The sequence below is a fragment of the Myodes glareolus genome, chromosome 7 (genome assembly GCF_982192425.1).
Source record: "Myodes glareolus chromosome 7, mMyoGla1.1, whole genome shotgun sequence".
Classification (NCBI taxonomy): domain Eukaryota; kingdom Metazoa; phylum Chordata; class Mammalia; order Rodentia; family Cricetidae; genus Myodes; species Myodes glareolus.
This window is the reverse complement of record NC_142032.1, coordinates 81837881-81850654: the sequence shown is the minus strand read 5'-3', so window position 1 is coordinate 81850654 and position 12774 is coordinate 81837881. Positions and strand designations below refer to the sequence as shown.

The 12774-nt window shown below is 43.8% G+C and overlaps 1 protein-coding gene across 2 annotated transcripts in view; it reads left to right on the top strand.

Moving 5' to 3' along the window:
- Prkcb (protein kinase C beta) overlaps window positions 1-12774 on the top strand; it is a 344919-nt gene that overhangs the window by 132088 nt on the left and 200057 nt on the right. For both annotated transcript variants that reach the window (XM_087908489.1, XM_087908488.1), the window contains exon 3: window positions 3288-3370. In XM_087908489.1, coding sequence (XP_087764615.1) covers window positions 3288-3370 — 83 coding nt within the window. The remainder of the gene's footprint in view (window positions 1-3287; window positions 3371-12774) is intronic.

The window sequence follows — 12774 nt, the reverse complement described above, 5'->3', positions numbered from 1 at the left end:
TGTCTTATTTTCTTTTTGGAGGACAGGGATTAACTTGTTGCGGTTCCAATACGGTTCCCATTGGTATTTTAAAAACCGTGAGAAACTGCTTCTGAAGTTCACTGGGAAGAAGAAACCCACAGCAACAGCTAAGACAAAACCGAGAATAAGGATACTGAGGGAGGAGGTGCGGGCGGGGCTGGGGTACAGCATGTTATACCAGTGTTGTAATTACACCCCCCCCATCACTGTACTTCATGACAGACTGGGGCAAAGCTGAAGGCCTGAAAGAAGCTCAGCATATATAATTATTAAACACTTATTAAACCTGGCACTGGCAATTCATAGAGAAAGTCAGAATTATTCAACCAAGGCTGCAGAACAGCTGGGTACCTATGGTGGGGTCAGAGTCCCATTGCTCACTAGATTGCAAAAAATAAATAAATAAATACATAAATTACAGATGGATTAAAGAGCTTAAAGTAGAAATGGTATCAAATGCAGGTTTGAAAACATCCTCACGTGTGTGATTTGGGGAATGGAGAGAGTCCCCAGTTGATTGTTTGTCCAAGCAAACTCAGAATGCTTTCTTCACACTTGTTTTCCTCACACTGCTTTGAAAGCTGTACATGGTATTTTTGATCGTATTTCCTCCTTAATTGTTCATTTTTGTAATTGTTGGTATTTGCAGTGTTTGAGTCTTACGCATGCTCTGCCATTGAGTGCCCCCCATCTTAATTCTTAAGCAAATGTATTGCTATGGTGTGTGTGTGTGTGTGTGTGTGCCACCGCATTTGTGTGAAGGTCACAGGAGTCCGTTCTCTCTACTGCTGGTTGCGGGGAGGAAGCTGAAACGGTCAGGCCTCTCCAGCAGGTGCTTGTATCCGCTGAGCCATCTTGCCAGCATCCCCCTTGTCATTGTTAACACACTTAAATTAGCCTTCTCTGCAGTTCATCCACATCTTGCACACTCTCCTGGGGAACATAGGCTGTGGCACACTCCGTGCTACAGCCCCTCCCATCCTGGAGGTTTGTAACTTCGCCTCTCTGTTGATTTCTGTCTCTGTCTTAGAGTTTTTATTTTATGGAAGAATCAAGCATGTATAAAAGAAGACAGATTGCCATTAAGTTCTCGTGGGTCTACCAGGCAGACTTAATGATGAGTCATGATGATCAAGTTTCTTTCTTTCTCTCTCTTTTTTTCAATCTATCGCCCTCCTGAGCACACCAAATTACTTTGAGTTGAATTACTTTATCCATAAAGCTTTTAAGATGTAGCCCTCAAAGATAAGGATGCTGTTAAAATACCCACCACACCACTACCGTACCAAAGGTATTTATTCTCTAATATCAATAGAAATAATTGCCTAGCATCATAAAAACCAAGTGAATAGATCCGTTTTTCTAATTGTCTCGGTGGATTTTTAATATTGCTGGTTTATTCAAATTAGGATTCAAAAGACATATGCAGAATGCCTTTAGTCAAGATGTTTCTTTTATTTCTTTGGAAATAAGTTTCTCCTCTTATTTTTCTCCCTGTGTTTTTTCTTCCCTTGCTTCTTACTTGTTGGAGATTCTATATTAGTTTTTTTGTGCTGCTGCCCGTGTTCTGGGGACTTGGAAGAGGGTGTAGTAACACCATCTAACAGGTTCCCGGCACTTGTATTTTCTGTGAATTTGCAGTAGAACCCTTAAGACTGTCCCTGGACAAGTGTCCATCCGTGCACTGTTAGTAGCTACGGATGATGGGCCCACACCATCACATCTCTATGAGTAGCTGGAAATTTTCTGCTTGGTTTGAATATGTGCTTTGCCAAGGCTCTGAGCTGGCCCCTAATGCAGTCCACCCTCCAGGAGCCCAGGAGTCTAGAGGATGTAGAAGATTTGAGCAACAAAACTGGAAAATGTCCATTTTATAATGTAGATACTCGTTGTCCCTTCGTCTAACCACTGTAGCCCCGAGTTAGTGAAGCCGTATCATAGCTGCATCGAGCTCACATAATTTCAAATGTATGTTATATGGTTTTGGTTATAAATTACAAGCAGCATGGTGGCCTCATTGCCCTCCCTCTTCCACCTGACAATCCCTCTTTCTCCCCCTCCCCTTTCCTTCAACTTCTGGTTCCTTCTCCTCCTTCTCATCCTTCCTCCTATTTTCTCCCTCCCCTCTTTCTCCTGTCCTCACTTTCATCTTCCTCCTTCCTCCCCCACTGCCCCCTCCTCCCAGAGTTTCCAACACACTAGGCAGGCTCTCTACTCCGAGCTCCACCCCCAGCCTATAGCCTGTTTCTTCTCCTCCTACGCTGACTCGACACTGATCTGGGGAGAGGAGCACGCCTCTGCCATTCTTGCTCACTGTTCCTCCACCCCCTTTCTGTTCTAATCATCACTCCAGGTAGGAGTCTAATGCTTAAAGACACATGTATTACGGACCTAAATATCAGCCATAACTACTTCATCTGGTACTTGATCTAAAACACAACATCTTATTTTCAAACCAATAAAGCACCAGGCACTCTAAGTGATCGTTAAGGGGCTGTAGCTTGGGGTATCTGTTATACTTTTTGTTTGTTTGTTTGTTTTTGGTGTTTTGAGACCGGGTTTCTCTGTGGCTTTGGAGCCTGTCCTGGAACTAGCTCTTGTAGTCCAGGCTGACCTCTAACTCACAGAGATTCGCCTGCCTCTGCCTCCCGAGTGCTGGGATTAAAGGCGTGCACCACCACCGCCTGGCTTATTCTTAGAACTCTAGTTAAATTAATTTTTCATTTGTATACAAGCGTATGGGGTGTGTATGTGTGTGTATGCATGCTCACATGTGTATTAGGGCAGGTGGGGGCAGTAGAGGCAAGTGCGTGTGTGCATGTGTGTGTGTGTGCACACGCACGTGCAGAGGCCCAAACTTAACCTATGATGTGTTCCTCAGTTGTTCTTTACTTTCTTTATGGAGGCCTCTCTCAGTTTGGAGCAAGTCAGTTCCAGCTAATCTAGCTAGATAGCTGACAATCTCTGCCTCCTGAGGGCTGCTAGGATTATGGGGAGCCACCTTGCTTACTCAGTGGGGGTCTGGGGATCAGACACCAGTCTTTACAGTTATGCATGCACCAAGAACTTTACCCACTGAGCTGTTCTCCAAGCCCTCCTGCTTAACTTAGACAGCTAATGCCTGTGCAGAATGTCACGTCAATGTACCCAACGGAGGACGTGCGGTAGAGTTGGTGTTATTTGGCTTGATGTTGTCAAGTGGAGCAACCTAATGGCTTCTTCCTCCCTTTTCCCCCGTCCCCCTCCCTCCCCTCTCTCTTTTGCAGTCTGCTGCTTTGTTGTGCACAAGCGTTGCCATGAGTTCGTCACATTCTCCTGCCCTGGTGCGGACAAGGGCCCAGCCTCTGACGTGAGTACCCAGTAGTCGCCAACCCTTCCTGGTTTACAGTCGCTTTGATAGGTTTGCTTTTGGTGGTTCAATGCAGAGAGGGAGTGTTGCTGGGCAGGAAAACGGGTAGGTCTCCACCAGGGTCTTGGTTAGTGACTGCCTTGACATTGGGGCCTGGAGCCCTGTGTGCATGACTTAGGCATTAGCGCTCCCAGAAGAAGGCAACTTTTCAAGACGTTTTCTAGTCATTTGTTGGGAGGTCTTAATGTCAGTGTACATGAATTAGAAGACTGGGGTTGATCCTGCTGTTATTCATCCCAAGGTATTAGCTGGGTGCAACAGAGCACACGGTAACCCCTCATCCAGAAAGCCGAGGGTTGTGAGCTGTAAGTCAGCCTGGTCTACACTGTGGCATCATGTTTAAAAAAAAAAACAAAACAAGTAAAACAAACAAAGAATGACTATGACTAGCTGGACAGGAGATGACTATTTTTCATTTAATCACTATATGTTTTAGTATGTACTCAGAAAACATATTTAGTAACAATTTCATACTTCTGGTATGGATCTAAAAATTCCTACCTAAGAAAAGTTATTTAGGATAAATAAAGATAAAGTCAGTTGAAAAACAATATTAAGTCACCAACAAGATGAGTCTTATGAGGATAGGGCTGAGTGATTTGGTGTGAGTTTGTCTGAAGTTTGGGGCATTTATTGGTTTTTCTACACAACAGTCTTGCTCAGCCCTAGCTTCTTTCCTTCCTTCTGCCAGAGGCTACTACTGGAGCTAGACAGTGAAAATGCCTGATACTTGCTTTCTTAGGCTGTCTGGTCACTGTTAAATGAACTTACACAACCTGAGGGGCATAGGAGAGGGCTTCTAGAAAAATCCTTTCTTGTAAGAGAAGTGCACACATCCCCATCCCTTCTTTTGCCCTCTTTGGACTTGTGTGTGTGTGTGTGTGTGTGTGTGTGTGTGTGTGTGTGTGTGTGTGTAAGATGCTTAGAGTTGTGGCCGGCTTTGGGGCTAATGAAAGAGACATCTTGAGCATGGTGCCTCAGAGGGCTGAAGAAACCTGTTTCATTGGTGATGCTAAGAGATGGAATTCTTCTGTGTCTCCTCACCCTGGATCGGTGAGGTAAGAAGTTTGCTGTTTGCAGTATGCAGCTCACATGCCCTAATTGACAGGGCTTTCCACTGTGCAGTTTCTCTCTGCCCAGGAGTCAGCTAGCTCTAGGGCTTTGTTTCTGTTGGTTTTTCTTGGATTTTCCTAATTTGTCTTTGTTCCCACACCGGTCTTGTTTCCCATCTAGAATTGATGGCTGACTGGGCTGGTTATGGTGGCGTACATCTTTCTTCCCAGCATTCAGGAGACAGAGGCAGGAGGATCTCTGCAAGTTCCAGGCTAGCCTGACCTATATAATGAGTTCCAGAACAACCAGGGCTATAGAGAGAGATCCTATCTTAAAAAACAAAAACAAAAACAAAACCAAAAAGCATCAGGTGGTGATATATGCCTTTAATCCCAGCACTCAGGAGGCAGAGGCAGGCAGATTTGCGTTTGAGGCCAGCCTGATGTGCAGAGCAAATTCCAGAACAGTCAGGGTTACATAAAGAAACCTTGTCTCAAAACAAAACACCTCAAACCCAAACCAAAGCAAATAAAAAACAAACAAAACAACCTAAATTTTGAACCAGGCCGTACTGGCACATGCCTCTAATCCCAGTACTTGGCAGAGGCAAGTGGATCTCTGAGCTTGAGATCAACCTGATCTACAGAGTGAATTCCAGGACAGCCAGGGCTATGCAGAGAAACCCTGTCTTGAAAAACGAAACAGAATAAAAAATAATTGGCGGCTGACCTCAGCTTTCCCCAAATAAAGAGGGGGCTGCCTTCTGCCAGTGGTCAGCCAGTTAGCATCTTGCTGCAGTCCAAGAGTTGGGTGTAGTGGGGGTTCAGGTGATGGCTGTTGCCATAGCAACAAGAACAGTCCAGTCTAGAGTTTCGGTTGCTGATACATTGCTTGGGAAATGTGATGCTTGAGGCTGAAAACGCCAAGGAATGGGAGCCATCCAAAGTTCTTTCAGATCTGAGACAGAACGTTAGTTTATATAAAATTATGTGAAAGGGAGAATTTTTAGCTTCTGTTATCGAAAAACCCAAGAGAAGATCTGACATGATAAGTCAAGCTGTTTCAGTGGAATTCCTGGGAGTCTTCGTCTTCTTCACTTCTTGGGTCAGCGTTCCTGTGCTTGATTCATTTTTAGGAAGTTTTCCTCCTGTGAGAACAGATTGGTTGCTGTACCTTTCCTTCCCTCTTTCATCAGCGCTGCAGCTCCAGCGCCTAGATCACCGTGGCCAGAAGGCTGGGCTATGCTGATAGGCAAGCTCTGATCATGTGCTGTGATGGTCTGAATGTTTGGTCCCTCCTCGGATTCATGTTGAAATTCTCACCCCCCTCCAATGATGGTATTTGAGGCAAGACTTTTAGGAAGTGATCAGGTCAAGAATGGGGAGCCTTCATGAATGAATGGCATCTGCATCTTTAGAAAAAGGACCTGAGAGATGTCTCATCCCCTCCACCATAGGAGGTACACCAAGTGTCTTAGTTAGGGTTTCTATGGCTGTGAAGAGACATCACGTCCACAGCAACGCTTATCATTGTGGTGGGACATGGTGGTGTGCAGGCATACGTGGTGCCAGAGAAGGAGCTGAGGGTCCTACGTCTTGACTTGCAGGTAGCAGAAAGTGAACACTGGGCAGTATCTTGAGCTTATATGAGACCTCGAAGCCCATCTCCACAGTGACACAGTTCCAACAAGACCACACTTTCTAACAGTGCCGCTGCCTTTGGGGGCCATTTTCTTTCAAACCACCACATCAAGACAACAGCAATACAAGCAGAAGAGGGCTCTCACTACACACTGGGTCTGCCACTCCCTTGATCTTGGACTTCTTGGCTTCTAAAATCATGAGAAATGGCTTTGTAATTTAAAAGTCTCCTATTTTGGTTTGGTAGCCCAACTACCAACTTCCAACAGGAAGTTTTGTGCTGAGGATGCTTCTAGACAAATTGTGATTCAGGGTTGAGTGTGCCAAAGTGACTCTGGGATTTCTGGAGTCGAGACAAGGGTCTCCAGATGTCTGTAAGGATTCTCGACCTCAGCTTCAGTGTATGCTGTTTCCCTGGTGGCCAGGATCCTGGCACCAAGTGGCAATTAGAGTGTTGCCATCCCCAGTTGCTCCTACTGACCCATCTGCAAACACGTGGTCTCCTTTCTCCAAGAGGCTGTCTTCTGATAGCTTCGAAACATTGGCTCTTCTGGGAGAAATTCTTCTACCAGAGAAACACTAATGGCTCTAATTTGGGCTTCTTATGCCTCTGACAGGAGTAATGGAACTTGCTGGATTAAGGATGGGTTTTTTTTTCAGATGAGGGGGAAAAGTGTGCCTGGAACCCAGGGCTTCTCTTAGGGAGCCACCAGCACTATGGTAAAGGTCTACAGAAAACTCTAGTAACCCAACCCAGACCCTTTAGAAGTGAAGGTTTAGATCACTGTATCAGGCAAAAGAACCACTATCAGCGGAGGTGCTTGCTTGGCAGCAGAGGGAGCACAGAGTGAGTAGAAGGGAGTTACAAGCAAGTACCACCTGTACCCCTGCAGCCAGTTACAGAAATGAAGGCTGTAATTATCATGTGTATTCTGTTATGAATACAGTTTGTGCATGTATGCACCTGTATTAAGCAAGTATCTGCTTTCTTTCTGCTCTTAGTCTTTTGTCATGTAAGATTAGATGTGTCAACTTCAGGTCAGCACTTAAGTTGTTAAATCTACATCTTAGTATTTAAATGCAAGGTATCAAGAGAAGAGAAATCAGTGCAAATCATTCCCAAGGGAAGAGAGTGTATTTACCTCATTCCCAAGGGAAGAGAGTGTATTTGTGGTTAATTCAGATCTAATGATATCATCAAGTGGACTATGATTTCGTTGTTCTTTATTTGGAAATTAAATATAATTCAAAGATGCAGATACTAAGTTCAGGAAGGATGAACTTACAATGGTTTGATTTTTCAAGTATCAGCTTGCCTGGGTTAAGAGATGCCCCAAGAGCTGGTCAAACAATATCTAGGTGTGTCTTTGAGGGGTTTTCCAGAAGACCTTAGTGCTCAAGTGTAGAAGGAACGGCAGGCTGCTTCCTGCCACCCGGCTAACTTTACCCAAAATAATTACATGGAAACTGTATTTTTTAAACACTGACTGGCCCATTAGTTTTAGCCTCTTATTGGCTAATTTTTACATCTTGTTTTAACCCATATTTAGTAATCTGTGTAGCACCACGAGGTGGTGGCTTACCGGGAAAGATCCTAACCTGCGTCTGTCTTGGAGAGGAGAGTCATGGCGACTGCCTCATTTCCCTTCTTCCCAGCATTCTATTCTATCTACTCTGACTATTTAAGCTGTTGTCCTATCAAAGGCCAAAGCAGTCTCTTTATTAACCAATGAAAGTAACACATAGACAGATAACCCTCCTCCATCACTCAAGTCAGTAGATGGAGTAAGGCGCATGGCCCTCATCTGTATGGTGGGTTCATTCTGTATGTATTCATCTGTATGATGGGATGCATTCAGGCTGTTGAAGACCCAGGTAGAAGAAAAAGGCAGACAAAAGGTGAACTAGCTCACTGTTTGTACTAGGGCATCTGTATTTCTTTTGGCCCTCAGTATCAATGATCCCAGGTCTGAGGTATTCAGGTTTGGTCCAGGATGTATACCATGGCTTTTCTGCTTCTATAGCCTTTGGACTTAGCTTTGGTGGAAATGAACTACTGGACCTCTTAACTCTCCAGTTTGCAGATGGCAGATCATGAGATTTCTCAGCCTCCATCATCACGTGAGCTGATTCACATAACCAGTCTGTATATCTGTAGCTACATCTTTCCTCTTGGCTCTGTTTCTTTAACACATGTACCTACTCCGGGAGGTGAGAGCTTGTATTCTCATTCCCTGGTTAAAGAGTAGGGATGGATGGCCTCTTAGAGGAACCCTAGAGAATCATATTGTGCGCTGGTTAGAACTATAGACTATGAACAGACTGTAGAGTCAGCCCTCTTAGACATAAACCTGTATAACCTTGGGGTAGTTATTTTAGATCTCTTCAATTCTTCTACTGAAAAATGAGTAAACTGACAGCCCCTACCTTACAGCATTGTTATGAATGTCAAATGCATAATTATCCACGAAAACTCCTAAAACAGTGTTTGATACCGGCTTTATATAGATGATGATGATAATGTTGATGATGACGACGATGATGATGGTGATGGCAGTAATGACGAAGGTGACAGCAGTGACTACTTCAGTGCCTGTGGGTGGGTAGCGAGAACAGACCGAGCAAGCCTAGAGAATGGACAGGTTTTCTGTGGACCATCTGGCAGTCTTCCCTAGGAGTGTGAAGGCTTCACAGACAACATAAGGAGCAACCCTTCTCTGTATGAATGGGGGGACTGCAGCCATTCCTTGCTATAGGCACGGGGAGAGCAGAGAGTGCTCCCCCACTCTCCATGCATAGGATTTGGCAGCCTACCTGCAATGACTGTCTCTGTCTCTCTCTCTCTGGATGCTATGCCAAGAAGGTCTGTTGGCAGCAAGAATGATGAATTGGTCCAGACTCCTGAACTGACTTGACTCGGTTCATTGACCTTTTTTTCTGCCTGTGGTTGGAGACATGATTAAAGACCTGGACACACCTGCTTGTCCACCTGGATAGGCTGACTTTGGCTGCTTCTGGTGCTCTTGCAGGTCTAGGTGCCCCCCCCCACGTGTGACCTTGAAGGACCAAGTACGCAGCAAGCTTATGAATCAGAAATGCATATTTTTGTCTAGGGAAAAAAACGATCAAGGTTCCATGCTATGTTGTCTGATAGTCCAAACACCACCTGAACTGGCATATATTCTGGACATCATTACAGGTTTATATTTGTGTGACATTGCTCTATAGATGGAGTCACACTGTAATATACTAAGTCAACCACTGTCCCAATGAATCTAGTTACTGATGCAACCATTCAATGGCAATGAGACTAGACAATATACACAACACTCACTGTTGGCCTCAAAACATGGCAGAATTAGTAAATGATGTTTGCTCTTCCATAGGCCTCTTTCTCCTTCTTTTTCTAACATTGCAGATTTTTAAAAATTAATTTTAATTTAATTAATTTATTTTTTTTGAGACAGGGTTTCTCTGTAGCTTTGGGGCCTGTCCTGGAACTAGTTCTTGTAGACCAAGCTGACCTCGAACTCACAGAGATCCACCTGCCTCTGCCTCCCGAGTGTGGGGATTAAAGGTGTGCACCACCACTGCCTCGCTCTTAATTTTTTTTATACAAGATTTATTTTATTTTACTTATTTATTTTGGGTTTTTCAAGACAAGGTTTCTCTGTGTAGCTCTGGCTGTTCTAGAACTTGCTCTGTAAATCAGGCTGGTCTTGAACTTACAGAGATCCACTTGCCTCTGCTTCCAGAGTGCTGGAATTGGCTTGATCGTAATCTTTCTCCTCCCCAAATTCCTCCCAGATCCTCCCTACCTCCTTACCCACCCAACTTCATATTCTTTCTTTATCTCAGAAAGAAAAATCAAGACAAACAGACAAACTGAAAACAACAACAAATCAATGAGACAAAAAAAAGCAACAGACAAAATTTTGTCTCCTTCTCATTCTTGGTCTCACCAGATTGAAAATCGTCCTCTCTCGAGTATCTTAGAGTCCGTTCTCTGGAGCTGCCATAGCATCACTTAGGGCAATCTTAGGTTACAAAGCACCAGAACAAGAAAGGGAGGAAATATCTTCGAGGGGTGGGACTAGGGCGAGTCAAGTGTGCAGTCTGCCCTAACTGGGATCTTTATCTGTGTTTGTGCATATGTGGTGGATTGACTGGAGGCTGGATGTTTGAGGATGAACCCACTCACATGCCTGGCACTGATGAGGTTGCTGGTCCAGGTGCCTTGGTTATCATTCATGCAGCCTCATCCTTCATTCTCTGGTTAGTTTTGGTTTTGTTCATATGGTGGTTTCAGGGTTCCATGAACACCAAGAACATTTAAAGCCTGTTTGTTGTGTTTGCTAGTGTCCCACTAAACCAAGGTTGTCTCATGCTCAAGTCCAGATTCAAATACCAGACTTGAGTGTGTCATTATTCTTCTGCACATCCTCTATACTCAGGGACCCACTGTAGGACAGAACTCTGGAGGCCATCACTCTGTAACCTTGTGATTCAAAGAGGCATAGATGACTTCACTAAAAGAATGCACCCCACTCATTCCCTGTCCCCAGCTAATTTAGGCTTTTCTGGGCTACAACTGAGTCATGTGGCAGTCCACTGATTATGCGAGTGGTAGCTAAGAGTATGTACTTGGGATTCAGACATATCTGAATTTGGGGCCTGGCTCCACCTAGATTCTCACTATGAAAATTTGGACATGTCATTCTACTTTCCTGTGTCTTGGTTTCTTTATATAAAATAGGATGTTAGTACCCACCACCTGGGTTTATAGGGATACTTTTTAAATTTATCGAAAATGGAAAAGGGCTAGCAAAGACAAGTGGGCTAGCAGCACAAGCTTCACAAAGCCCTTGCTTGAAAGGGCTTCACACAGCCTCTGATGAAGCCTTAGACATAGTAGTTAAGGGTCTCTCTTTTGGTCTACCTTCCTCCCTACTCTGAGTATGCCAAGAGTTCTCCACAGTCCCCGGTCTAGAGCATACCAGCATGATATAATTACCTTTCCATTTTCATCTTCATTATTTTATATAAAAGCTCAAATTCCGTGATGTAATGCTGGGAACTCAGCCTTTGCATCCAGGAAGCCCTGGTGTCAGATTCCAACTCTGTCACTTATTGCTCCTGTGCCCTTGTTAAAATAATTCAATCCCTATAACCTTTAGTTCATATCTTTAAAATAGGAAGGATAATACCTAAATCCTTGGAGGTAGGTGTTGTGAGTATTCAATGAGAAAACTGCTTGGACCACACCTGAGATAGTATCTAGCCCATAGCAGCACTCAATAAATGGTTTTAAAATTATTATTAATATCTAGAGGTGTCTCTACTTCTCAGGAATGAATGCAGGTCACCCTCTGACCTGCCAAAGAATAATGGCTAATAAAAATAGCACTAAGTATTGAACGGGGGCCCTGGGCCAGTCAGTTCAGAAGTGGAAAAGCACTCCCTAGGTGGTTTGTCAATATTTTATAGTCTTAGAAGTAGTTTGTGATTTGAAAATGTTGGAGCCTAACCCCTTTTGCCCTAAGGATGACAATTCTAGGAATTCCTGCTAAGGGGTTATTTAAGGATAGGTGCATCTATTTAGCTAGAATGACATTCATTGCATCAGTATTTATAGCGACTGAAATTTGGAAGTGACTCAAGCAACCACTGATGAATGCTTATATAAGAGAAATCTATCTCATCCTCATAATGGAATCCTGGGCAGCGATTATGTATCAGTGTCTGGGGTGACAGAACTGGTGTAGATCTTGGCGGATCCAGTTCTTATGCAAGTCCATATGCCTTTCAGAATGAATCAAAATGCATGCTTGAGGCTTGTACATTATCATAGGAAATTATATTTTAATAAGAGCCAAGCTGATTAAATGTTGGTGTAGGAATACTATCATTATTTATCTCTTTTAAAGAACAGATAGTCAGCTTTAGAAGTGTATGAAGCACCAAAAACTTGAAAGTATTATATTTTTGTAGTATTTAAATTATCATTTATAAGCTGGGTATAGTGGTACATGCCTTTAATCCCGGCACTCAGGAGGCAGAGGCAGGTGGATGTTTGTGAGTTTAAGGCCAGCCTGGTCTACAAAATAAGTTCCAGATAGGGCTATTGCTCAGGGAAACACTGTCTCAAAAATTCATATATATATAATATGAAGTAGTATTTGAGATATGCACTGTTTAATATTAGATATGCAATATTTAATACATACTATGCAGTATTCTATATGCATGAAAACCAGAGGCTACATTTCCTAAACATATTTTAGTGGTGACTGTTAACTCTGCTCACTGAGTTGAGCATAAGTGAGCAGTTTATTCCAGTTTCTGCATGTAGAACTCTGAAGGTCACTTGGGATTGTTCTGAGGCTGCCTCCTCCCGTTTTGGTGGGGATGATGCTATTTCACTTCTAGCCTAAACTCAGGTTCCCAGTTCGATTCAGTCAAGACTGAGCACCAGATAGAGGCTTGGGTGTATCAGAAGTACTGCAGAGAGGCTTCTAGATGCTCCTGAGAGCCTCGGTCATGGGGAGCCTGCTTTGTTCCCACGAATGAGTATCTTCTGGCGTTCCTGATGACATTCCGATTATCCATGTGTCATGACCTCAGTTCATGTGTGACCCAAGAAAGGGAGAG